Consider the following 23938-nt stretch of genomic DNA (forward strand, 5'->3'; position numbering starts at 1 on the left):
GTCTGTGCACTGCGCCGCGGAGGAGGCCCTGTGGGGACAGCGAGGTCCCTGGGGGAGGCCGGTAGAACTCGAGCACAGAGCCGCCGTCTGGTGACGAAGCGGTTAAACTTCAGCAGCGCCGCTGGGGAGCGCAGCCGCCGCTCGACATCGGGGCAGTGTTGGCTCCTGCCGGACGCCGTCGCGCTGTTCCCGCCTCGGCGGCGCGCGCGGCCTGTTTCAAAGCGGGAGCCATGGCCGAGCAGGGCCTGGAGATGGCCTCCATGATCCCGGCGCTGCGGGAGCTGGCCAGGTAGGACGGACCCGGCCTGCGCCTCCTAGAGCCTCTGTGGGCGGGGTGGGGAGTTGCGCTGCGAGAAGCGGCCTCGGCATCGTGTGGTGTGGGGCGTTGGTAAAGTGGGGGGAGGCCTTCCCTCGCCCTCTGAGAGGTCTCCCGGGCCTGGGCGGCCGCCTTCCCCGCATCCTGGCCACCTTCCCCTCCCGACACCTGCCAGGGTTGCTCCCCACCTCGCTGGTGGTGCTGATAGAACCTGATGGGAGATGTGTGTTGGCCTGCATAGCACCCAGCGTCCTGGGGGCTTCTGTTGTGTTTGTAGTGTGGTTTTGCTGAGAATTAAACGACCTTGAAAATGTTTTGCTCTAAAGTTTTAATGGGAGCATCAAGACTGTAGCTTTATTTTGTGGTAGGCAGCTAGTTGACATGGAGGTACAATTGTACGTTGAAGACTTGACCTGAGGAGTGCTAGATGATATGTTAGTGACCTCAGCAGTTGCTATTGATACCTTTTACCCAAGGTATCGGTAACTAATCAGTTGAATCATTTTGGTTAATTCCAGAAGTGGAACGTGTTCTTTTTTTCTTTTTTTTTTTTTTTTTGTTCTTCACTAAAGCTGGTTTGTTACTTGTTGGTAACATGCAGATAAATCCCTTAGTCTGCCAGATGTGCATTTAATATATATTAAACATAATTGCATAACAAAATTAAATTATCTTCACTTCATAAAACTTTGTACTTCTGAGGAATAAGGAGGCAGAGGAACAGGCAATATGCTGGTCATTAAAATGAGAAATCAATTTGTATTTCTTTTTGAAGACTTCTAGAAGAAAAAAGTCAACAAATAACATTTTATTGTTGAGATAGGCTTCAAATAAGTATTTTGTACTTTAAAATGGATAATGTCAAAATAATATACTTCTAGTGCTAGTCCAGAAGACTACAATACAGTTGTGCAGAAACCAAGACAAATACTCTGCCAGTTTATTGACAGAATTCTTACAGATGTAGATGTTGGTAAGTATTACATCCTTATCTTTTAAAACTATTATCTGCTTCATGCTTTAAGTACTTCCTGACAGAGAAAATGTTACAACTCTTACTTCAACACAGATTTAGTAGTTGAATGCAATACCATTTATGACTTGGTTTTTAATAACTTTCATGGTGAAGTATTTGCTATTATGATATGAAGAAACTTAAGAAAAAAAAAAGTGGGGGAAATGCAGTGCAGGCTTGTACAAATATGTATGCTCACAACACGGAAAAATCAGGAGTATCATGTAATGTGATTGTTCATCAAGTAATGTAGCTTGCAAGTCTTAATACTCATGGGGTCTTTCATAATTGAAATACTTTCATGTAAACAACTTTATTCTTAATTTTAGAATTCTAACAAAACCTTATTTTAGTACTCCTTAAGTCATGTTGAGGTTCCAATTATTACAGTACTTTAAGAACATTTTGGTAAGTATGAAATACATATACTACAAAATTATAATTTGTAGTTATCTGTACATTTGCATCAAGGAGAATCACAGTAATGGTATAATTTCATGTAGCTGTCTCAGACCGATATTTTGCATAGTGAATTGCTCAACTTAAGTATCATACCCATGTTACTCTATAGATGATGCTCTTGTCAATTTTCTTAGAGCCCTGAGAGGCAAGGCTATAAAAATAAAAACAAAAAGCCAATCTGCTTTAGATACTGCTTTTGAGTACATAAGTGTTGCATTTTATCATTACCATGTAACTTTGCTGTTTAATTGCTGTCTGAATCTGAGATGGTTTTCCTCTTGTGCTAACTAACTGTGTGGAATTTGGATAAATCTGATGTGATTCAGGTACCTGTTTCAATGGAGCTATACAGCAGCATTAGGTATGTTTAGTATTTTGCTAAACTTTCTGATTTGGGAAGCTGAACTGACCATTTAAAAATTTTTATTTCTTGGAGATTTAAAACAATTCTGAGAGGTTTTTTTTCTTCCAAGATCATAAACCTAGGGAAAATTGTGTAATTAAAAATTAAAATGTTAACTATTTGATAGTCTTCACTCATCAACCAGTTGGATATAATAATAAACGTTAATACATGTAGTGTTAATTAATAATTTTAAGCTAATTTACATGTTTCTTCATACAATTTGGTGTCACATAGAGGGTTTACAATATGCACAAAATCATCTTCATGCATTAATAAAGCACACTCCCATTGATAATTATACAGGTTTAATACCATATCATAGTATGTTAAATAAAAAATTTCTTCTTTCTCTTTAGGTGTGAACAAAATTTGTGAAGTTGATTTACTGCAATGCTAACTCAGAAATGTGTCTTCTCTTTTTTTATTTTTTTAAAGTTGCTTTGGAACTGATTAAGAAATCAGATTCACAGCCAAGTTCTGTAATGTTGCTTGATTTTATTCAACACATCATGAAATCTTCCCCACTTATGTTTGTAAATGTGGATGGAAATCAGGAGGAAACCGAATCCAGTTGCATTGGTGAGTTTGTTGAAAGTGTTTATCTTGAAGCTTGGTATTTTCAGGATTTAAATTTTCTGAAAATGTTGTCTTACAAAAGAACAAAAACGGGAAAAGGCAGGTTTGTAAGATCAGCATTACACATTTATAAGTAAGGGAATATTAAGATAGACTTTTAATATTTTAAATTGACTTGCACTTTTGATAATGGAAATTTATCAGGACAGAGTTTGACCTTATTCATTACCATTGTTTGGTGATATTACCTGGTTCATGTTGATGAGGTATATCCTGTACACATATTCATTGCCTGAAGGTTTTTCATTGCTTGAGAGTTTTTTTCAACAGAGGAAAATGTCTGGAACTACCCAGTGTAAAATGTCTGTCTTTCCCCACCCCACCCTCCCATTTTCCTCTTTTTCAATAAGATCTGCTGAAGGAATGTCTCTGTGAAGGCTCGCTGTTCACTGAGCCTACATGCATTTATCTCAAGGATTTTTCCTTTGTTTTACTGATGAGCAGCCTGCTCTCAAGGGCTGCTCGTAATAGGAGGTTTTGGGTTTTATCTTAATAATTTTCTGTTCACTCTTTCTTTTTATTGTCCTAGAATTTAGTAACTGGATCATAACAAGGCTTCTCCGAATTGCTGCAGCTCCAAACTGCCACACATTGTACAAGAATATTTGTGATGTCATTTGCTCATTACTTTTCCTGTTTAAAATGAAAAGTTGCTCCATTTTTGAAGTACTAACAAAAGACTTACTACAACTTTTCCAAGACTTAATCTTCCTACATGAAAGAGATGCACAGAAGCATCTCTGGGGAGATGGACTGGTCTGGCCAGTGACTGTAAAGAGATTTTCAAGCAATGCAACTGACAATGTGGGGTATTTAAGATTGGCACCATTACAGCTGATGGGTATGCCCAATGTAGAATGTTTGGAAGTTATATTAATGTCTGTTCTGACAGATATTGTTGCAGATCTGTTTTTTGTAAGACAAGATATTATTCTCTGGGGGATAGGCTGCTCTCTGTTGGAATATGGCAGTCTGAAAGTTAAATCTTTGGCAGTGAAGTTTTTGGTAAAATTAATTCATTTAGGAGGACCACCGGAACAGCTGGCCAGTGTTTTCTTCACAGTCTTTTTTGGAATTTTACAGTCAGCACTTGAAATGCATACTGAAGAATCAGAACTCTTTGGAGAACCATTGTTACTGTTGGTGAGGACATTGTTGCCTTTTGAAGCAGATTCTTACAAACATATTGAACCTGTCTACTTGAATATGCTACTAGAGAAACTCTGTGCACTGTTTGAAGGTGATGTGTTAAGGTGTCTTCAGTCCGAAAAGCTGAAAGCTGCTTTTTGCCATATACTGCAATATTTTCTGGAGTTTGTTCCAACTGGCTATGAGTCTGCCTTACAAGTAAGAAAAGTCCGTATAAGTGCCATATGCAGAATTTTTGTGGATGTGCTTGGAACTCAGGAAGAACAAGAGGTAGGCTAATTTTAAAAACTCTTGTTTGTGTGAATAGGTCACGTACAAAAGCCTACATCTGTGCAAAGAAGAAAATCAAAGAAATGCTGGTTTTAGTTGCATAATTTGATAGTCATTGTTTCTCAACTGTTTCATATACTTGTACAGGTCAGAGTTCTTTAGTTGCATGTAGCTGGACCCTATGTTTTTTGCATGTATTGAACTATTGAGAAGATATGCAGGCGGACAGGTCTGTAATCGTAGTATAAAATGGGGGTAAAGCACAGAGTATGCTCATATAAGGGCAGCTTTACAAGTAATTTCCCTTCATCTGAGCTGCTCTTACTTTATAACCTTATGCTTTTGGTCATATTTGTTGGGGACAGGCAGACAGAAAGATTTGAATTAAAATAGGGTCATAGAATAGTTTTGGTTGGAAGGGACCTTTACAGGTCATCTTGTGCATCCCCCTGCAACGAGCAAGGACATGTTCAAGTAGATCATGTTGCTCAGAGCCCTGTCCAACCTGGCCTTGAATGTTTCCAGGGATGAGGCATCTACCACCTTTCTGTGCAACCTGTTCCCGTGTTTCACCACCCTCATCGTAAAACCTTTCTTCCTTATGTCCAATCTAAATTACCCTCCTTTAGTTTAAAACCATAATGAGGTGTTAATAATGAGGTATTGATATGTTGAGTGTTCTCTCTACCCCATACACCCACATGCTTATGGTATTGTCTCTTAAACTTAGTGTGTCTGGATGACTTTGGTGGAGCAAAGTATTATGGCAAGAACTGGGAAACAGCTATACAAGCTGCATTCTCTCTGGTTGGAACACAGGAAACTCCATTGCTTATGAGAGCTTTAATCTTGTGATTAAGGTTTTTGAACAGAAAGATTTTTAAGAATCTGTTACCATAATATTTTGGAATTTTGTATTTTAAGTCAGAAACAGTAATATCATGTCTTTGAGAAGTAAGGCATAGCATACATCATGGTACCTCTGTTTGTCCATCCCAGTATCTGTTGAGTCCACTTTACACAGCATTAAAAACACAAACAGAAGAAATCTTTCAGGAGCTTCATCAGAACCAGGTAGATACTTCTGATACAGATGGGTGGAGCAGCAGCAGTGATGAAGTTCCAGAGAAAAGACGACGACTAAGCCTGCCAACAAAGCATCCAAAGTCATCTAAACCAGTAATGTATGACACTCACTCAGTAGCTACTTGTATAGTAATTTGGCTAGTAAATAATAACAAATTATAACTTTTTTGAGGCAGTTTCTTCATAACAGCCACATGAAGATTTTTCTGGGAAAAGATGTAAACAATATTTTGAAGGATCAGAATCTACAAATTATTTTAAAGCCAAACTTTAGTTAAAGAGACTGTATTTTTAGTATGTTCAATGCAAACAATTTTCGTTTTTACAGACTAAAACCAGAAAAGCTGAGCAAATACAGAATGACAGAATAGCATATGTGGCTAAGCTGTTGCACTAGATGTGTAAAGCACGTCTAGTTAGTCAGGTTGTTCTCAGATGAACAAAGCCAGTTCTCTCAGCCTCTGCTTGTGCTGTGCTTCAGCTCCCTGATTGTCTTGGACTTGTTCCAGGATGTTGATCTCTTTCTTGTATTTGGGCACTCAGAACTGGATCCAGCATGCTGGATTCCAGCTGTGGGATCACAATCAGCCTTCACTCTCGATAATACAGCCAAGTATGTTGTTGACCTTCTTTGCAATAAGGTCACATTGCTCTTACATTCAACATTTCCACAAGTCCACCAGGTCATTTTCTCCAAAGCTGCTTGCTAAACAGTCAGCCCTCAGCCTGTTCTATTCCATGGGGGTTTTTTTGTGCCAGTTGCAGGACTTTTCATATGTCTCTGTTGACCTTCATGATGTTCTTGTCAGCCTAGTTTTCCAGCCAGTTGAGGTCCTCCAAATAAGCAGCTCTCCTTTTATCCATAGAGCTACCTGTCTCATTGTAGAAAGGCATCAAGTTAGTCTGGCATGATTTACCCTTGGTGCTGGCTGTTGTCAGTCACCTTCTTGTCCCTTATGTAGCTAGAAATGAGTTCAAGAAAACTCTTTCCATAGCCTTCTCAGAGGCTGGGGTTAGGCTGGCTGACCTATAGTTCTTTGAATCCTCTTTTTTTCCTTTCTTGAAGATGGGTGTAATGTTTGCCTTGTTATAATTATCAGGAACCAGCCTGGTCACCCTGGCCTTACGAGAATTATAGTGTTACACCTTTACAGCCTTTCAGATAAGTCTGATTTTCCATCATACTTAACTTCAGAGTTAGTAGCTTGTTCTCCCAAAGGCCACATTTAAGCTAAAGATTCATTTGGTATTTTTTTTTAATCCTGTATCCAAGATGGATTAGCTATGGTTTTGCTATGATAATTTATTTTTTCTGAAAAAAAAAAAAAAAAAAAGTGTTAGAAAATAATATGATCAAATTACAGACTTAATCCTGTAAACATGACATTGAAGAGCACTCTATGGAATGCCATCACGAAGAAAGCTGCATCCTTAATACTTATCCTTGAGAAAGACATTCTGACAGCGGATATTCTTCAGACTGTAGAAGGGATTGCTGTAATTTTGCGACTAGCTGCTTTGTGCATAGTTCATTGTTCTCCCCCAACAAAATTTACCAGGTAAGGTACCAAGGTGAAACTGAGACCAGTAGTTTCTTGTAACTGTTGTTATGATTTGTGTAGATTACTTGAATGCTTGTCCATGTATTAGGACAAGTGTTGGATAAGTCTTGTGTGTTTTGAATAAATACATTTTCATAGTATCTTTGCTTAAAAGCAATACAATATTAAATGTTTATAGTCTGTTGTATTGATCATATGATTTATGTTTTTACAGCACAGATCAGAAAGTAAATCATCCATGTAACTCTGAGATATTTAAGAATGCTCCAAGCTCCTCAGATTCATTCGTGAATGTACACTTCACATGGATTTCCTCTGATTTTATCGCAAGTGTAGTGAAAGTCTGCAGAAACCTGTTAGAGGCTGCAACACAGATTGTTACCCTAGAACAAGTAATTGACAGAATAGTGAAAATCTCTGATGCTTTGCTGTATGCACAAGGTGAGAAATCCTTTAAACTAGCATGTCTTTTATTGGATTCGTGAATTGGGAATACATCTGACTAAATTGGTCTGTTGTGGTAGAGGTACTGAAATTATAGATCTTGTGCCAGAAGTCAAATTTCTCTACAAAAAAGGTTAAATTAAAAAAAGCATTCTTTGATTAGAGAGCTTCCTTTCCATTCCTTTTTGAACATGATTTGCTAGTCTTTGTACTATTGATTTTTATCTTAACAAGAGACTACATGGGGGTAGCGAATATGCATGAGGAAGAAATTAACTTTAGCAGTTTTCATTTTCACACACACAGAGGCAGCATGCCTTACAGTATCTGTTTTACTGTTTCTGACCAGCTTCAGCAAATGTGGCATGCAGGAAGCATACCAAAATACTAAGTACTTGCATGGATTTTTTTCCAAGTAGCTAGTAGGATGGAGGACAGACTCTACTAAGACTGAAGCATTAAAAGTTCAGATTACTAGGCATCCCAAAGTCCACCTGAGAGGCTTTGTACAAATCCAGAGAAGTTGTGTTAATTCTGCTGCTGGTGTATTACACGCTGTCAACTGTTTAATGAAATTTTTAGGTTATTTTGATGTAGCACTAGGTAATTTATTATGATATGCCTGGAATGTAGGATATCCAGCATGTGGGAATAGTGATACTAATATTTGTTGATAGAAAAAATAACATTTTGTAACAAATTAAGACCATAAAATGTGCATCTGTTTTATGAACTATACAGAGCTGTAAAAGTATGAGGTTTTTGGTTGGTTTGTTTCATTTTGTTTTTTTCCCCTAGTGAAAATTCCCCTGAGTGATCAAATTCTTGGTAATTTATGTGGATTGCTGTCTCTGCCCTGGATTTACAGCCATCCTGATGATTCTTCTTTTAAGCCATCTGCTTTTGGGTTTGATGCTCTAGTTCTGAGTCAAAAAACTGCACAGACTTTCTGTAAGTATGTTAAAGTATATAAAACCAAATATCTGTGGAATGATTCTTGTAAAGTAAAATTATTTTCTTTGCCTTCTTATCTTGATTGAGGATATCAAAAGTGTAAATCAAGTAAGTATCTGCTTTATTTTGTTTTTTCCCTTTAGCACCTCAAAGTCAGTCACACTGTGTGTTCCTTCTGTCTCTGTTCCCAAGCAACGTTCATCTGGATTGGAGAAAATCCATTTATCATTGGGCACTGCAAAGTCCCCACGAAGTAATTCGGGCTACTTGTGTTAAAGGATTCTCCCTCCTGCTTCATCCACCAAGTGTGCAGTCCTGCAGTATGATTCCTGAAGCTCTTTTGTATGTATTAATGCTGCTTTTCTGTCTCCATGCAAGAAAAATGGAAAATAAGAAATTTAGTATAAGCACAAAAATAGAGATTTGTTTCTATTTCATCCAAAATTTGCTAGATCTCAATTTCAGAAATAGTAAGATATCAACAGGATTGGTGTGACAATGTCTGTATGACAGAGTAGTGTTCACTTACCATGTGAGTGTACAAGTTACTTCTCTAGTTGAAGATACCATTTCTAATTAACAAATTTAAACTGAGGAGGGGAAAGGAGATATCTTAAAAGGTATTTGTCCATATGTCTCTTTAAATCTTTCCAATTTCTCTGCCTTTTGTATATACATCTTGATGTCTTCTGTCCTATAGTTGTCAGTTACTTTATAACATGCCAGCCCAGCATGTTATATCACCATGCCCAGTGCTACTTCAAACATTTAATAGAACTTGTAGGTAATCTGAAAAGGAAAAAGATAATTTAATGAAACAGATCCTTAAATTGTTCTCATAGTACCTTCAGTATAGTTAGAGAATTCAAACAATGCAGAAATATACATTTCTAGGCAAATGATCTATTAATATGGTTTCATTTTTGTTCCCATTTCAGAAATCAAATCAAAGATGAGTCTGAGCTAGTCAAGGAGGCTTGTGCTGCTATAATTGGGAAATTATCTTGCTGTCTTTCTGGTACTTTCAGTGTACGACCTTCCTTAGCAGACTCTGCTATTAAGCATGTTACTTACGATATTTTATGTAGCAGCCTTACTGTGACTTCTGATGGTGAAAAAACTTGTTCTGTGCAAGCCTGTGTTTTCAAGCCATTTCTTACTCTCCTCGAGAACAAAGTATCCAGTTCAGTAAAGCTAGGTATGTGACTTTACCTTTATTAACATTTTGCACTTCTGTATGAGGTACTAAGTCACAACTTCTGTACCTTTCTCCATACCTCTTTTTCTATATTGTTTTTCTTTTAATAGATATAATAGTGCTTGAAATACATATTTCAGTTGATATCACTACTAATGTTTGATGTTGTCATCGATATTCTTTTTAAAGTACCTTGGCTTAATTGAGGTCTATAGCTATATCTAGAAATGTAATACTTGATAAAATCTGAATTTTGAATAGCTTTGATGGTTTGACAATATTTACTCTTTAGATTAAAAAATTCAGCTCTATGTCTTACTTGCATCACTGTTCTGTGTGCTTCAATAGATTTTTAACAAGTGTTCAAAAAATCTTTCTCTGTTGTCCTCCAACCCACGCCAACCAGCATTTATAGAAAATATACCTCATCTTTGCAAACATCTGGATTTTAACACTGACGAGTCCAGTGTGAAGATTCTTGTTGGGTCTTTATTAAATCTAATGGAAGATCCAGACAAAGATGTGAGAGTGGCTTTCAGTGACTGCATAAAGAACATACTAGAATCCTTAGACTCTGAAGAAGGATTTATAAAAGAGGTGGATTTATATTTCTTCTTGGTTGTTTTTCATAACTTACTGTGGGTTTTGTTTCACTAATCACCCTAAAATTATTTTTTTGTTTTATTTTCGTGTGTTCCAGCTGTTTGTTTCAAGGATGAAAGAAGCCTATACAAATGCCAAAATATCACAAAATAACGACCTTAAAGATACTTTGATTCTCACAACAGGAGATATCGGAAGGTATTTTTGATAGTATCTTGAAAATTGTAAAGTAGTGTCAGTAGTGTAAATGTAAGATTAAATTACTTATTTCAAGCTCAGCCTTTGTCCAGAGTCCTTTGCAACTGTACTAAGATGTTGATTCATATGGAGTATTTCTCATTTTCTTCTGCCCTGTCATAGGAAATAGAGATAAGCTATGCAAATACAATGATGAGTCATTTTGCATTATGGTAATTGTATATTCTTAAGTTATTTTATTAATGCTACTATTCTTTTTTCCTTTTTAATAATTTTTCTTCTGCTTACTTTGTAAGGGCATCAAAAGGAGATTTGGTACCATTTGCGCTCTTGCATTTATTACACTGTTTGTTGTCCAAGTCAGCTTCTGTGGCTGGAGCAGCATACACAGAAATTCGATCCCTTGCAGCAGCAAAGTCCATAAAACTGCAAGCTTTTTTCAGTCAGTACAAGAAGCCTATCTGTCAGGTAAAAAGAAAACAGTTGGTAGTTTAGAAAGACATGTTTAGGTTCTTTTTGTGTATTTTGAAAATGGTATTCAACATGTTTTACAAGGTGAAATCTCATTGGATTTAAAAAACAGAACACCTCCACAAGGGTTCAGGAAAGAATCAAAGAAGATTTTCATAATCTTCTCCCCTCAACAGTATTGTTTTTCTTTGCTATCCCTTAGTAACTGTCATTCTGAAATAGAGGAACTGTACAATTTCTTGCATTGTGTGGTACCGTTGAGACAAGAGGTTATGATTTAAAATGGGAATTGAAGTCACTGCTTTACAGGCATAATACTGACATGATTGATTTCTTTGTTTGCTACACCCATTACCCAAAGATAGAAGTTCTGTTTAAAAAAAAATTGTCAAAAGCAGACTTCTAATTTTGAATATTTTTTTAAATAATGCAATACCTGAATCCAGGGTTGCAAAATTAAATGCAGTTATTAAGTGGATGATAATCCAGTTCTATAGCAAAGTAATAATCATAGATTTATGTATAATAAATGAGAAAGTAAAAACAGATGCATAGAAAGAGGAGTGAAACTCTTGTGTTTGTTTTTAGGGAGTGAAAAAGGGAAAAATAGCACTAAATGTTTCTTCGTGGTTAGTTTCTAGTGGAATCCCTGCACTCCAGCCAGATGGCAGTATTGAGTGCTCCGTGCCAGGGTAATGAGCTACAGAAACAAACAGCTGCTCACCAGAGAGAAATGGCTCTGGACATGTTATCTGAGATCGCCAATGTATTTGATTTTCCAGATCTAAATCGCTTTCTCTCAGTAAGTTGATCAGTCCTTTATACTTTTGATTTTTATTTTTTTTTTGAGGGGGGGAAGAGGGGAGTGCTTGTGCATTTTCATTTTAGTCCACAGTTTTTCTGTGAATGTCACAGATCTGAATTTTTTTTTCTCTCTAGTTGCTGTTGTTATAATATAGAATATTTCTGGGTTGCTGCAACTGGGAGCTCAAATACAGAGGAACAGTTTTATCAAGGAGTTAGTGATGGCTATAGTGCTAATTCAAGTATGACAGATGGTGAACTAATGAAGGTCTAGAATACTCGCTGAGTATATCTATATTAATGGTTTGCTGCATGTGGAGGATTCCTTTGTAAGGCATAGTTTTGGCATGGTGTCTGCTTTCTTGTTTCAAATGAAGAAAGCTATTGTTCCGTGGATAGACATTTGATCTGCTTAGATACCTCTTACTTGCAGCCTAAGTAGCTTCATACTCATATTTTGCTTGTTGGTAGATGGGAAATGCACAGCCATTAAGTAAGCAGTGTTCTAATTGAGTGATAGGTCGGAGGAGTGCTGTTGTGTGTGAGTGTGTTGTTTTTTGTTGTTGTTTTTGGTGTTATTTTTCCTTTTAAGATTTCCTTTTGTGGAGAATCTGGATGGACACAAAAAATGCTTGCTCACTATTTTGTTTGCATGTTTCTCAGTACTGATTAGATGAAGCACCTCCTTAAGTAATTATTTTTATTTTATCTGTATTTTTACTAAGTATTTCCATTTTATTAAATCTGTTCTTTATGCATACCTATGGTCGTACATATGACCAGAGATGTGTGGTGTTGTACTGACACAAATAGAACAGTCAAACCCCGGGGTTTTGGAGGGTTTTTTTGTTGTGTGTTTTTTTTGTTTTTTTTTCTTTTTCCATTAAGTGTTGCTCTTAATTTACCAGAGGACCCTACAAGTTTTACTTCCTGACCTCGCAGCCAAGGCTAGTCCTGCAGCCTCCACACTTATTCGAACCATAGCAAAACAGCTGAATGTAAACCGAAGAGAGATTTTAATCAATAACTTCAAATACATCTTCTCCCATTTGGTCTGTTCCTGCTCCAAGGATGAGCTTAAGCGGGCGCTTCATTACCTCAAGGTAAATTCCCTTTGCTCTATTATACATGCAGAGTTGGAGCAACAATTGATGAATAGTGAGCTTTCTGCTTTAAGCTACAGTATTGTAAAACTTAGGTGGGAAAATTGTATATGCAGAAATTTTGCTGTTCTTGTTTATAATTTGTTCTGTTGACTCTGAGGAACTGTTGTAAGATAGCTTGCAAACCTAAAAACTTGGTTTATCTAAGATTGAGCTGATTGGACGCTGCTTCTTTTGGATTTATATGGTAAATTAACCAGGGTCCGGTGTCTCCTGTCTCAGTGTGCTAGTTTTATTGTGGTGGAATGACGACTTGGTGTCTCTTTGCTATTTGATTATAGAATGAGACTGAGATAGAACTGGGCAGCTTGCTGAGACAGGACTACCAGGGACTGCATAATGAATTATTGCTGCGTATAGGAGAACACTATCAACAAGTCTTCAATGGTTTGTCAATATTGGCTTCATTTGCATCTCAGGATGATCCCTATCAGGGACCTAGAGAAATAACATCACCTGAACAAATGGTAAGGATTTTCATGTTCAGTTTTGTTCGATTTTTTTTTTTTTTTTTTTTTTTTTCCTCCAGTCTGACAGTGAAGACAATTTGATATTCTCTGAACTTCTCTTATCTGAGGCAAAAAGTGGAGGAAAGGCTGACATTTCATATTGTTTCTGTAATAGGGAGATATGTACCAAGTATGCATAAACCCCGTCCCCTCAAACGTTGTGCACACATATCAAATTCCTACCAGGACAAAAAAATCCTACAGCCTAATAGGGATGTCTTTCATGACACTGATATTTCTTAAGGAGCAGTGTATATATTTGAGATTCTTCTTATTTGGCTTTCAGAATTAGCATTTCATACTTCCTTTTTAATTACTTAAGTTTAGGAATGTGTTAATAATAAGATGATTTGTTGGCATTCTTTTTGTTTTGCTTTTTCCCTCCACAGGCTGATTATCTGCAACCTAAATTGCTTGGTATCTTGGCTTTTTTTAACATGCAGTTACTGAGTTCCAGTGTTGGCATTGAGGATAAAAAAATGGTGCGTAAACTTAATTTTGAATATTTTAACAAAGATAAGAAAGGGCTATTTTAATAATCTAGACTTATTTATGTGACTGTGCTATGGTCACTGAAGTCTCAAAGATATTAAGCTTCAGACATGATTCTTGAAAACTGATGGTCTCACTGTGGGTAGGACTTCTGTGTAAACTCAAAAGTTTTTGTTCTGTTTCTTTAATGGTCAGCTAGTGTATATGTTTTGGTCAGACATGGTATATATGGTATATGTAACAAATCAATCCACAATTACAGCGGAGGAATTCAAGTGTATGTTTTATATGTGTAAAAGAAAGTGGAGGATGAGGGAATGTAGGAGAAAACTGCAGTTACTGCAGGGAATGGAGTTGTAAGGACACCAAAGGGAAAGCTAAAGAAAATAAGATGAAATCTAAAAGAAACCAGACTTTATTGGTTTTGCTTGTCACAGAACAGCTCCTTTCAGCTTTTACTGTAGAGAGGATTTAGAGAAATTAGAGCTCACAACTTGAGACAGAGTCTGAAAGTTCTGCTCTACTGAGGCAGTGCTTCTGACCACAGGACAGGCCTTCTAGCCACCTCACAGAGGTAGTGCAGATGATTTCTGTAGGGAATTTTTTGGTGGTAGAATGTATATAACCCTTACGTTGATGGACTGCATTTTCTCTGGTCTTAATTCAAGCTTTTTGCTTCTCTGATAGTCATATTGAGATGATTTCATTTTCATAGTCCTATGTCTTCACACTTTCTGAATTTCTTCATTTGTATAGCATTTCTTCTGCTGCACCTGCTATTTCTATCTTTTCTTGTTCTGTTTTTTGTTGGTGGTGAATTTCACCTTTGTGACCTTTCCTCAAGCTCAGGTTTCTTTTTGTGTTACTGATCTGTCACGCTGGCCGTTGTACTACCTTGTTTGGTACAGTGTTACTGTGACTGAAATATCTCCTGCTTTTTCTGCATCTCGTTATTTCCTCCTCTGTGTTTTGTCAGTCCCATTGACAAATGAGCTATTACCTGTTCCCTGAGGTTTACCAATCATTTCTGCCAGAAGGTGTATGTCAATTCTGTTGTTGGTGTTCTGTTGGTTTGGGTTATTTTAAATGCAAGTTTATTTGTTTATATTTCCAAACCCTGCTCCTCTTAGCTTCTAAACCTTTGGACATATAGTCAATCATTTGGTATAACAGACTTGTATAACCGTTACCTCCTTTCGGTTCACAGTTCTTTCCTCGTCAATCTGTCAACAGTCTAAATAATGACTTCTCGTTAGCATAATGTCATTAAAGATTCCCTTTCATTCTCTTTTTCTTTAACGCACAAATCCTTTATTGCAACATCAAACCAAATTTGATGTCTTATGTAGTATGATTTCTTAAGCCAGGTTTTATTAGAAAATATGGTTTGTGCATGTTTTACTGAGTATCTAATACACTAAAATGACTTTCCTCTCTGTCTAGGCTTTAAACAGTCTTATGTCCTTAATGAAGCTCATGGGTCCCAAACACATCAGTTCAGTAAGAGTGAAGATGATGACTACACTAAGAACAGCTCTAAGATACAAGGATGACTTTCCAGAACTGTGTTGCAGGTGAACTGATAGTGTACCCAAACAGTGACATACCTGCTATTTCTGTCCTTCAGTACACTTTTTTTTTTGTAGACAACAGTCTAAACTACAGAGCTGAAATAACTTAAAATGCTTTTCATGACTTTGTTAAAACATCTTTATGTAGAGAAGTATCATTAATTACTGTTGTTTTGTTGTCTTTTCTTGTTTAGAGCCTGGGATTGTTTCGTCCGAAGTCTGGACCATTCATACCTTGGGTCCTTGCTTAGTCATGTGATAGTAGCATTATTGCCCCTTATACATATCCAGCCCAAGGAAACTACAGCAGTGTTTTACTTTCTCATAGTTGAGAACAGGTACTGTACAAAATATTTTTAGTTATATGGATTAAATTCTGCAATAAGAACGGGGATAACCCTAAATTAAAATTGTCCAGCACTGAGATGAGAGAACTTATTTTTCTGCAAAACAGTATGTTGTTCTATTGAATTCCTACTTCACTAAATTGCAATTTGAAATTTGCATTTTGAAATTTGACAAGTGCTAGCCTCATCTGAAAAGGTGGTTTTATATATGATATATATATGATATATAAATATATATCATATAAATATATGATGCTATGGCCAAGGTATACCCCATTCAGACACACCTGCCAGGTTTTCTGATACTGCATTTTTTTCTGCTCGTATGAAAAATGACTTCCCTCTACAGGGCACACAGAATAACTGATTGCTAACCTTTGCTCTAAGCTAGAGAGAAGTGTATAGCATTGAAAACGGGGGGGAAATAAGTTCTTTATTTGTTCCATTTGATAATTAGAGTTATGCAGCGCACAGAATTTAATTTTGAGTAAGATGTCATACATCCTCTTCACAAGTGGTCACAACTGAAGATCAAAATCTAATACAAAAGACTGACATTTTTGCTACTTAACCTCTTCAAAGACCATGTTGAGTCAATTCTTTTTCATCTTATGTTTTGCAGCTTAAACTTCTGATTTTTTTCTTTTTTTAAGGAATGGTGATAGCTAATATATTAATTACTTTTGTTGGGTTTTCATTTTTCTTGCGCTGATCATACCAACATTATTCAAACTTAAAGGTGACAATAGAAATAATAAGGCTTTCATAGAAGCTTACAGCAGTGAAACTGAAAGATTCCTTCATGTTAGGAACACAGAATTCTTTTTTTTGGTTTTGTGGGGTCTTTTTCTTATATGGAGAACTGGAACTGTATTCACGTCAAATGGGATTATTCTCACCATTCTTAATCCAGTGCCCAAAATAAGGATTGCAAATCCTGATAGAGAAGAAGCAACTTTGAAAGCTTTGGAAAGAAATGCCTTTAATAGACAAAGTAATTTGAAGTATAGAGGAGAAATACCTGTGGCTTAGTTGAGTAATGAGAGAAACAAATTGTTTAATATGTATACTTAATTAGATTAAAAATTAATGGAATTTACTTTTTTCTGCTTTTCAAGCCTTTATTCTTTTAGTCATTACATTTTATTGCTTTTCTTTTTTCTTTGCAATATATTTTTTGTAACTTAGGGATGCAGTACGAGAGTTTTTGCATGAAATATATTTTCTGCCTGACCTCCCAGAACTAAAAGAAATTCAAGTTGTACTTCAGGAATACAGAAAGGTATAGCTTCTTTTATTGTTTTATTTTCAGTGCATGAAATGAATTCATGACAAGTAAGGAAAAAATGTCAAGTTTATCATTATGGAAATAGTATTTACCTGTCTCCAGCAAACCAGAATTTGTATTGCAGGAATGCTTTGAAACAGGTCCTGATTCTTTTTTAGAATAAAAATATTCTTATGTTTAACATGCTTGTTTCTGTAGCATCTCCTGAACACTGACTTTTGATCTTTTTGAAGCTAAAGAGATTATAAATCAGTAGTATTGGCTATGACAGTGATTGTGTTACCAGAGAAGCTACTTTCAATTTGATCCCTCTTCTGTATTCTCTTTAAAAGTAACAAAATATGTCTATTTTTAGGAGTACTCAATTTCTTTTGCTTGCCCTCAGAATGGTTAGGTTGCACTCAGATGGGAAGCAGCAGTTATTTAGTGGGAATGAGGTAACAAAAGTAAAAATTGATTTTAGATAATGAGGTGCTCAAAGCAAAGCGTTTTCTTCTGATTTAATAAATTTTATTTACACGATCACAAAAGCATAAACATAGCACCTTTTTGAGGAAAAGATTTTAAAAAAACAGACTGGAAGACAGTGGTGTATGGGTAAAGGCAAGAATGTAGTCAGAAAGGTAGTTGTCCATATGTGTTCTCACTTGTGTTCTTTGAAATGCGGCTTAACCTTGTTGCTGTTATACTTCACTTTGAACTTCTTATGTCTTGTTTAGGAATCCTCCAAAAGCACTGACTTGCAGACAACACTGCAGCTGTCTATGAGAGCTATTCAGCATGAGAATGTGGATGTTCGTATTCATGCACTTACCAGCCTGAAAGAAACATTGTATAGAAATCAGGTATAGAAAACCTCCTTCAGCAGAATTAAAAATAAATCGAAGTAGCATCTGGACCAATAATCTGAAACTCCTAACTGTTGCTGGGTGTTCACATGAACTGTGTTATTCTCCTCAATTCATTAAGCTATCTGTTGCTTAATATAATGGGGAGAAGGGATTCTCTTTCATCTTTGTAATAGGACTCTCAAATTATCCAAATCTGTGTGATGGTGATTCAGCAAGGCTGCTGGTACATTTCTTACTTTTTCTTCAACGCTGAGAAAAGATGTGTCTAAAGTCTATTTCAGCAGTCTGTTGTGTGGGCTTTTCTCTGTTAGAACATGTATGACTTTTGCATCAGGAGACTAATACGTTAAAGTGAGCATTTTTTGTGTGTGAGCATAATACCTGAAAGAATTAAGATGTGTGTGACCACCTCACAGCTTTAATTTTTTTTTCTTCTTCCTTCTTTGCCTTCCACCCTCAAAAATTTGAATCCATTGATTATATTCAAATAATTTACAAATTGCAGATACTGCTTTCCAAATCTGTATATCTGACCTATTAAAAAAAAAATTTAAATTGTCCTCTTAGTAGCTATAAGAATGTGGGACACTCTTCAGTCAGAAATTTTAAAAAATCCTACCTAAAACAACAATCATTGTGTATATTCCTGGCCAGTCAGTAATTCCTGCAGCTCAGGTCAGCAAAATCTTGCCATGCCTTGCTTAGTTAGAAGTCTAGTAAAATAATTGAAGCAAATCAAGCTTAATTAGTTCCATAGCTCATGGAACTACCTGTATTTTTTATGTAGGCTGTTGTTTCAGTTTTCATTGAACATAACAATGGCAAACATTTTCGCATGATCAAGAAAAAAGATTTTTCTGTATTTGGACTAAATGTGGATCTGGGGAATGAACACTGGGCCAAAATGAAGAAGGAAGGTCATCCAATTAAAATGATGGGCATTGTTTAAAGGACTTGAAAGCGTGGGCTTGGTAGGACTTAGAGCGAAGAAATGGCCAACAAATGGGGAATCATAAGGGTACAAATGGCAGTGAAACTAGAAGGTATGACAACAGCTGCATGAACAAAATTGAGAGGAAGTATCAGAACGTCTGAAGAAAAGGAACAGATAAGTGAAAAAGGTAATTTAGAAAAGGAGAGGCTCTTGGTAAGACAAGGAAAGAAAATTTAGTAGAGAGGTGTGTGATAATGAAATGCAGTATTGGCCATGATAGTGTTATTAATTGAGGCCCAAATCCCTCTTTGTTACTCATTTATTTAATCCTTCTTAGGGTAAAAACAATTTAGGATAATTGGGCTACAGTTACAAAATGACAGTATTTGAATCACAAATCCAAAGTCATGGGCAAATAAAGTACAAACTAAGGGTGAGTTGCAGATGGCAAATTTCTGAGATTATTTACCACAAACATGGTTGTAGAATAACTCATCTTTATTTTTCAACTTCCTAGGAAAAATTGATTAAGTATGTAACAGACAGTGAAACTGTGGAGCCAGTCATTTCCCAGTTGGTAACTGTACTTCTGATCGGCTGCCAAGATGCAAATTCTCAAGCCCGACTACTTTGTGGAGAATGTTTGGGTGAACTGGGAGCCATAGATCCTGGCAGGCTCGATTTTTCAACAAGTGAAACTCAAGGAAAACATTTTACCTTTGTGGTAAGAAATGGTGGTGTGGTGTTTCATTTAGCATTAAGGGTATTTTAAAAGTAATTGAGAATAGGGAACCTCTTATCTTTAGACTCTTTGAAAATTTATACTTGCTTTCTCATATACTTGCTTTCTCAACAGTTTAGAGTCGGGTTTCAAAGTGATTATTTAGATATTAAAGATACAGCTGTTATTAAGTTTTAATAAAACTGGCCTTCTGTTTGTGATTGAGGCTGGTGTGGAGGATCCAAATTTCGCTTATGGATTATTAATGGAACTGACCAGAGCATTCCTTGCTTATGCTGATAATGTTCGTGCTCAGGATTCTGCAGCATATGCAATTCAGGTAAGATACTTGGTTAGATCCTAGTTTTTCTTCACAATTTTCTATCACACTGAATTTAGAATTATACAGTATAAATGTCCATTTTTAAGTACATGTTGAAGTATTTGAAACTTCATCCTATGCAGCTTTATATTACTAAATAAAAGGTTATTCAGGGTAGTGATTTTTTATTTTTTGAACTCCTCAGTGCTCGCATAGAATTCTGGGGAGTTGTCAAATAAAGGCAGATTTGTTTGCTTTTATGTCATGATATTTTAGGAGAGATCTCATGTTTCAGAGGTAACTTACCAGTCCATACAAGGAGTAATCCTGACTTAAAAATGGTGCTGATTCCATAGGCAGAAATAAAAAGGAGTAAGTATTCCTAGGAGTTTAATGCTTACACTTTTAAGAAACAACTGAAGAGGAGCCCACCCTTGTTTTAAGACTCTGTAGTCTTCTGTGCTGGTTTACCAACCCCAAGCTGATTTACCAGCTCTAAGCTGATTTGGTGGTTGGGGTTTTTTGTTGTCATTTGGTTTGGGGTTTTTGTTGTTGTTGTTTAATATGTTTGTGAAAACTTCGGGACACTTCTTTGCTCCAGAATAAAACAAGTGGCCCCATGTAGTCAGCAGAATAAGAAAATTTCATGAGCTCATGCACAAGGAGTGATCAGGCTAACTTATAATTCTGGTTTATTGGCAGATATGAAAAATAAGATATATCATGGTCCAAACACCAAGTGGAGAATCTTGGGAATAAATAGTTAGTTGAAATCAACACTGTCTAGTAATAGGGAATGAACAGTGTTGACTGTTTTGCAGTTATAATGATGAATTCTGTAACTTCTATCTCATTACTTTTTTTTATATATATGTGTATATATATATACACACACACCAGTTTTTGTTACTAGTGTGGTCATGAAATATTTTCCGTGCTAACTTGATGATGTAAACCATGCCTTTTCAGGAGTTATTGTCTATCTATGACTGTAGAGAGACAAACACTGACTGCCCAGGCTCCAGGCTTTGGAAGAGGTTTCCTGAGCATGTGCAAGAGATTTTGGAACCTCACTTAAATACACGGTATATGACAACTTTAGCAATTTCTTTTCATTACAGCTTTAAAAAACTATTGTTTTTCTCCAGGCTAGCAATAACTTCATTTGGTCTTGTGGTTGTTATTCTTCTGTGAAGAGTGATATGTGTACATACAAAATTCAAATAAGGTCTTTCTGTGTAAAACTGGATTAGCACTTCCTTAAATATAATTCTTTATAAATCAAACAGGCAAAATTCTGAGCTCATACTTTGCACAGATATGCCTGTTTGTCCCTAGAGCATTGTCTCATACAATGGTTTGAAGCTTTTGTTTCTGTTTTCTTTCCTCTGTACAAACTCTCACTAGGATTTGAGTTTGTACTCAAATCCATTAATATTCCTTTACTGCTACCCTTTATAAAAGTTGGAGGAGCTCATTGAGCTTTATTTTTCACTTTTCATTTTGTTGAATAATGTGAAGAAAACTTCAAATGAATATGCACTTTAATTTGAAATAATCAACATTTTCCTTTCTGTTCCCTCATGAAGACAGTCATGGTCATCTGTGATAAGTTTGACCTATTTAGGAAACAAACATTTTGGCATTTTTTGGCTTTTGTATATGTTTTGGGGTTCTGCTGTCACAAACATAGTACTCAAATATTAATCAAACTGCATTTCTTAAAACTAATTAGAACAGCACTTTGAAGTATACTTTTAAATTCTAGGAATGTGTTAGGTTCTTGTTATTTCATGTTTCATTTTAATAAGCTCTAAAATAAAATATACTGACTACTGAAAATATTTTCTTAATCCTTTTTTAAAAGATTCAGAAGATGAAACCTAATATGGTTCCAGTTAGGGAACTTCATAGTTAAAGATATGCTATTGGTTTTTACTATATTAAATAAAGAAGTTAGTTTTATTAAATGGGCATTTTAAAATTACAGGTACAAGAGTTCTCAAAAGGCTGTAAACTGGTCTAAGATGAAGAAGCCAATTTACTTGAGCAAATTAGGTGATAATTTTGCTGAATGGTCAGCAACTTGGGCAGGTTATCTTATAACAAAGGTAAGAGACTAAATCTGCTCTCTGTATTGGTGTACACCACAGTTCTTGAATCACATTTTGGTTTCTGAAAGTCAGGGATGGATGGGGGAGAAGATGCCTCTTCGCTATAGGCCTGTTAAAGCGCACCCCTACTTCTTGGATCATCAAGGTAACCATGCACCTTCCCTTCCCCAGCATCGTTGCTTCTTGGTCATGCTTCACAGGTATTGTCAAAGCCAAAAGTCTAGAAAGTTTGCCCTTGACTAGAGACTCTTGTATATCTGAAGGCACTGACAAATGCTTCTGAAAAGTATCTGAAATACTGTAAAACTTCACATTTACCTTCTCAGTTTCTGAAAGATTTCTTTCATTTCCCCATAGCGCCACAGTCCCGGCACATAAAAAGTACTTGTCTCTTTCTTCCTCTCCTTTCTCCTTTCCAACATAGAAGTGACCCACTGAAAATTTCTCTTCTAAATCAACCACTTAAGAAGTGAATTTAATCACACAAGCTCAGTAGCTACACTGTCCTCTTTCTGTTTCAGACAAGAATTCAGTGTCTTCATAATTTCCTACTTTTTGCAGGCTTTTAAAGGCAGAAGAGAGGTTGAGTGCAGTAGTAGACAACAGGCTTTTAAGGGCAGAAGAGAGGCTGAGTGCAGTAGTAGACTCTTGGCCTTAAGTTTTTCTTTATGGCCAGTGCAATGTCACAATGGTGTAGAAAACATGGAAAAGTGGAACATGTTAACAATGCTTGCCTGTCTTTTTGTGGTATCAGCAATAGATACATGTAATAGAAGCTGCCATCTGGCATCCCTGTTGCAGATATAAGTCTGCTGAACTTCCTGTAGGAGACATGTATCTTACAAATTCTGTCAAATAATTGTCAATAAAAAGACACCTATTAATCATTCAGGAATTTGCACTTTTGTAATGATGCTTCTCTTGGAAATAGGTGCGACATGATCTTGCCAGAAAAGTTTTTGATTGCTGCAGTATTATGATGAAGAATGACTATAAAGTGACTATTTATCTGCTTCCACACATCCTTGTCTATGTTCTGTTGGGATGCAGTCAAGAGGATCAACAAGAGGTGAGATGTATAAGATGGTCGTGTTCTTCATGGGAATGTTCAGGAGCTGTTCCAATTCTGTGGATTCACTGTAGACCTACATGAACAAATTGCATAGGTGTTAAACTCCTTTTCCTGTATAAGTTTTTTCTGCCAGGGTTTTGAATATACTCATACAAGTTTGTGCTGAATTGCTCTTCTGTTGTTTTCCATCTATTTCTTCAGCAGGACCTAGGATGAGATATTATGCAGTTAATTATGACTGCAGTAACATCAAGAGCTGCAGTGGTACAAAGAGGAAGAGAGTGCAACACAAACAAGGAATAAATTGAACTTGTATGCTTCCAAGAATTCAGACCCATAATTTTTTCTCTCCTTTGCATGCACTTAACAATTTAAGTGGAAAAACTGTTTGGCTATGAGATTTATGCAGAGCAGGATTCATAGATGTCTTGTAACAAAACAGGGATACGAGGGAAAAGAATCATCCAGTCTTCTTCAGTTTGCTTTAGCAGCAGTTGAAGAGGCTGAAAAATACAACTTATATTTTATTAATTTGAAATTTCACAGCTAAGGTATCTGTATTTAAACTTTGTGGATGTGTAGAGGGGTGTGATGATTTTTCTTGTGTGAACAAAGTACATCCACAATAAGCATCTGTTAATTTTGTTAACATATTCTGTTGACTAAAACAAACAGGAAGCAGGTCTTTCATCATGGCATTTACTTAAATATAACAAAAAAGTAGATCTGTGATCTGGTAGCCAGTAGATAAATTGACTTTATCAAACCTTGAAGTATTGTATTTGCAGCATAAGTGCAGTGCATTCATTGTATCTTGAAACCTAAAATTCTAGTAACCATGACGGTTATTCTGAATCCAAGGGTTTGCTTTTCAAAGACTTTCTCCCTGTGCAGACTCTCCTGACAACTACTGCTCTTGGTTTGTCATTTTTTTTCTCTCAAGATCATAAGCTGAAAATTAGTAAAATATACAATTAGAA

General features: G+C 36.3%; 1 protein-coding gene across 2 annotated transcripts in view; it reads left to right on the plus strand.

Annotated features, from left to right (window-relative positions):
- Window positions 1-113: 113 nt before the first annotated feature.
- ATR (ATR serine/threonine kinase) overlaps window positions 114-23938 on the plus strand; it is a 42162-nt gene continuing 18337 nt past the window's right edge. The window contains exons 1-26 of one of the 2 annotated variants that reach the window (XM_026855153.1): window positions 114-289; window positions 1198-1289; window positions 2635-2778; window positions 3365-4254; window positions 5254-5438; window positions 6705-6899; window positions 7117-7343; window positions 8145-8297; window positions 8444-8642; window positions 9239-9498; window positions 9905-10095; window positions 10199-10299; window positions 10596-10767; window positions 11405-11572; window positions 12483-12677; window positions 13019-13204; window positions 13636-13728; window positions 15182-15312; window positions 15504-15647; window positions 16845-16938; window positions 17664-17789; window positions 19247-19453; window positions 19677-19790; window positions 20742-20857; window positions 21763-21883; window positions 22818-22955. In XM_026855153.1, the coding sequence (XP_026710954.1) occupies window positions 231-289; window positions 1198-1289; window positions 2635-2778; window positions 3365-4254; window positions 5254-5438; window positions 6705-6899; window positions 7117-7343; window positions 8145-8297; window positions 8444-8642; window positions 9239-9498; window positions 9905-10095; window positions 10199-10299; window positions 10596-10767; window positions 11405-11572; window positions 12483-12677; window positions 13019-13204; window positions 13636-13728; window positions 15182-15312; window positions 15504-15647; window positions 16845-16938; window positions 17664-17789; window positions 19247-19453; window positions 19677-19790; window positions 20742-20857; window positions 21763-21883; window positions 22818-22955 (4701 nt within the window). In that variant the 5' untranslated portion in view covers window positions 114-230. The remainder of the gene's footprint in view (window positions 290-1197; window positions 1290-2634; window positions 2779-3364; window positions 4255-5253; window positions 5439-6704; window positions 6900-7116; window positions 7344-8144; window positions 8298-8443; window positions 8643-9238; window positions 9499-9904; window positions 10096-10198; window positions 10300-10595; window positions 10768-11404; window positions 11573-12482; window positions 12678-13018; window positions 13205-13635; window positions 13729-15181; window positions 15313-15503; window positions 15648-16844; window positions 16939-17663; window positions 17790-19246; window positions 19454-19676; window positions 19791-20741; window positions 20858-21762; window positions 21884-22817; window positions 22956-23938) is intronic. The other variant, XM_026855152.1, reaches the window with a different exon arrangement.

This window comes from Athene cunicularia (assembly GCF_003259725.1).
Source record: "Athene cunicularia isolate RWA chromosome 9 unlocalized genomic scaffold, athCun1 chr9_part1, whole genome shotgun sequence".
In the NCBI taxonomy this organism is placed as follows: domain Eukaryota; kingdom Metazoa; phylum Chordata; class Aves; order Strigiformes; family Strigidae; genus Athene; species Athene cunicularia.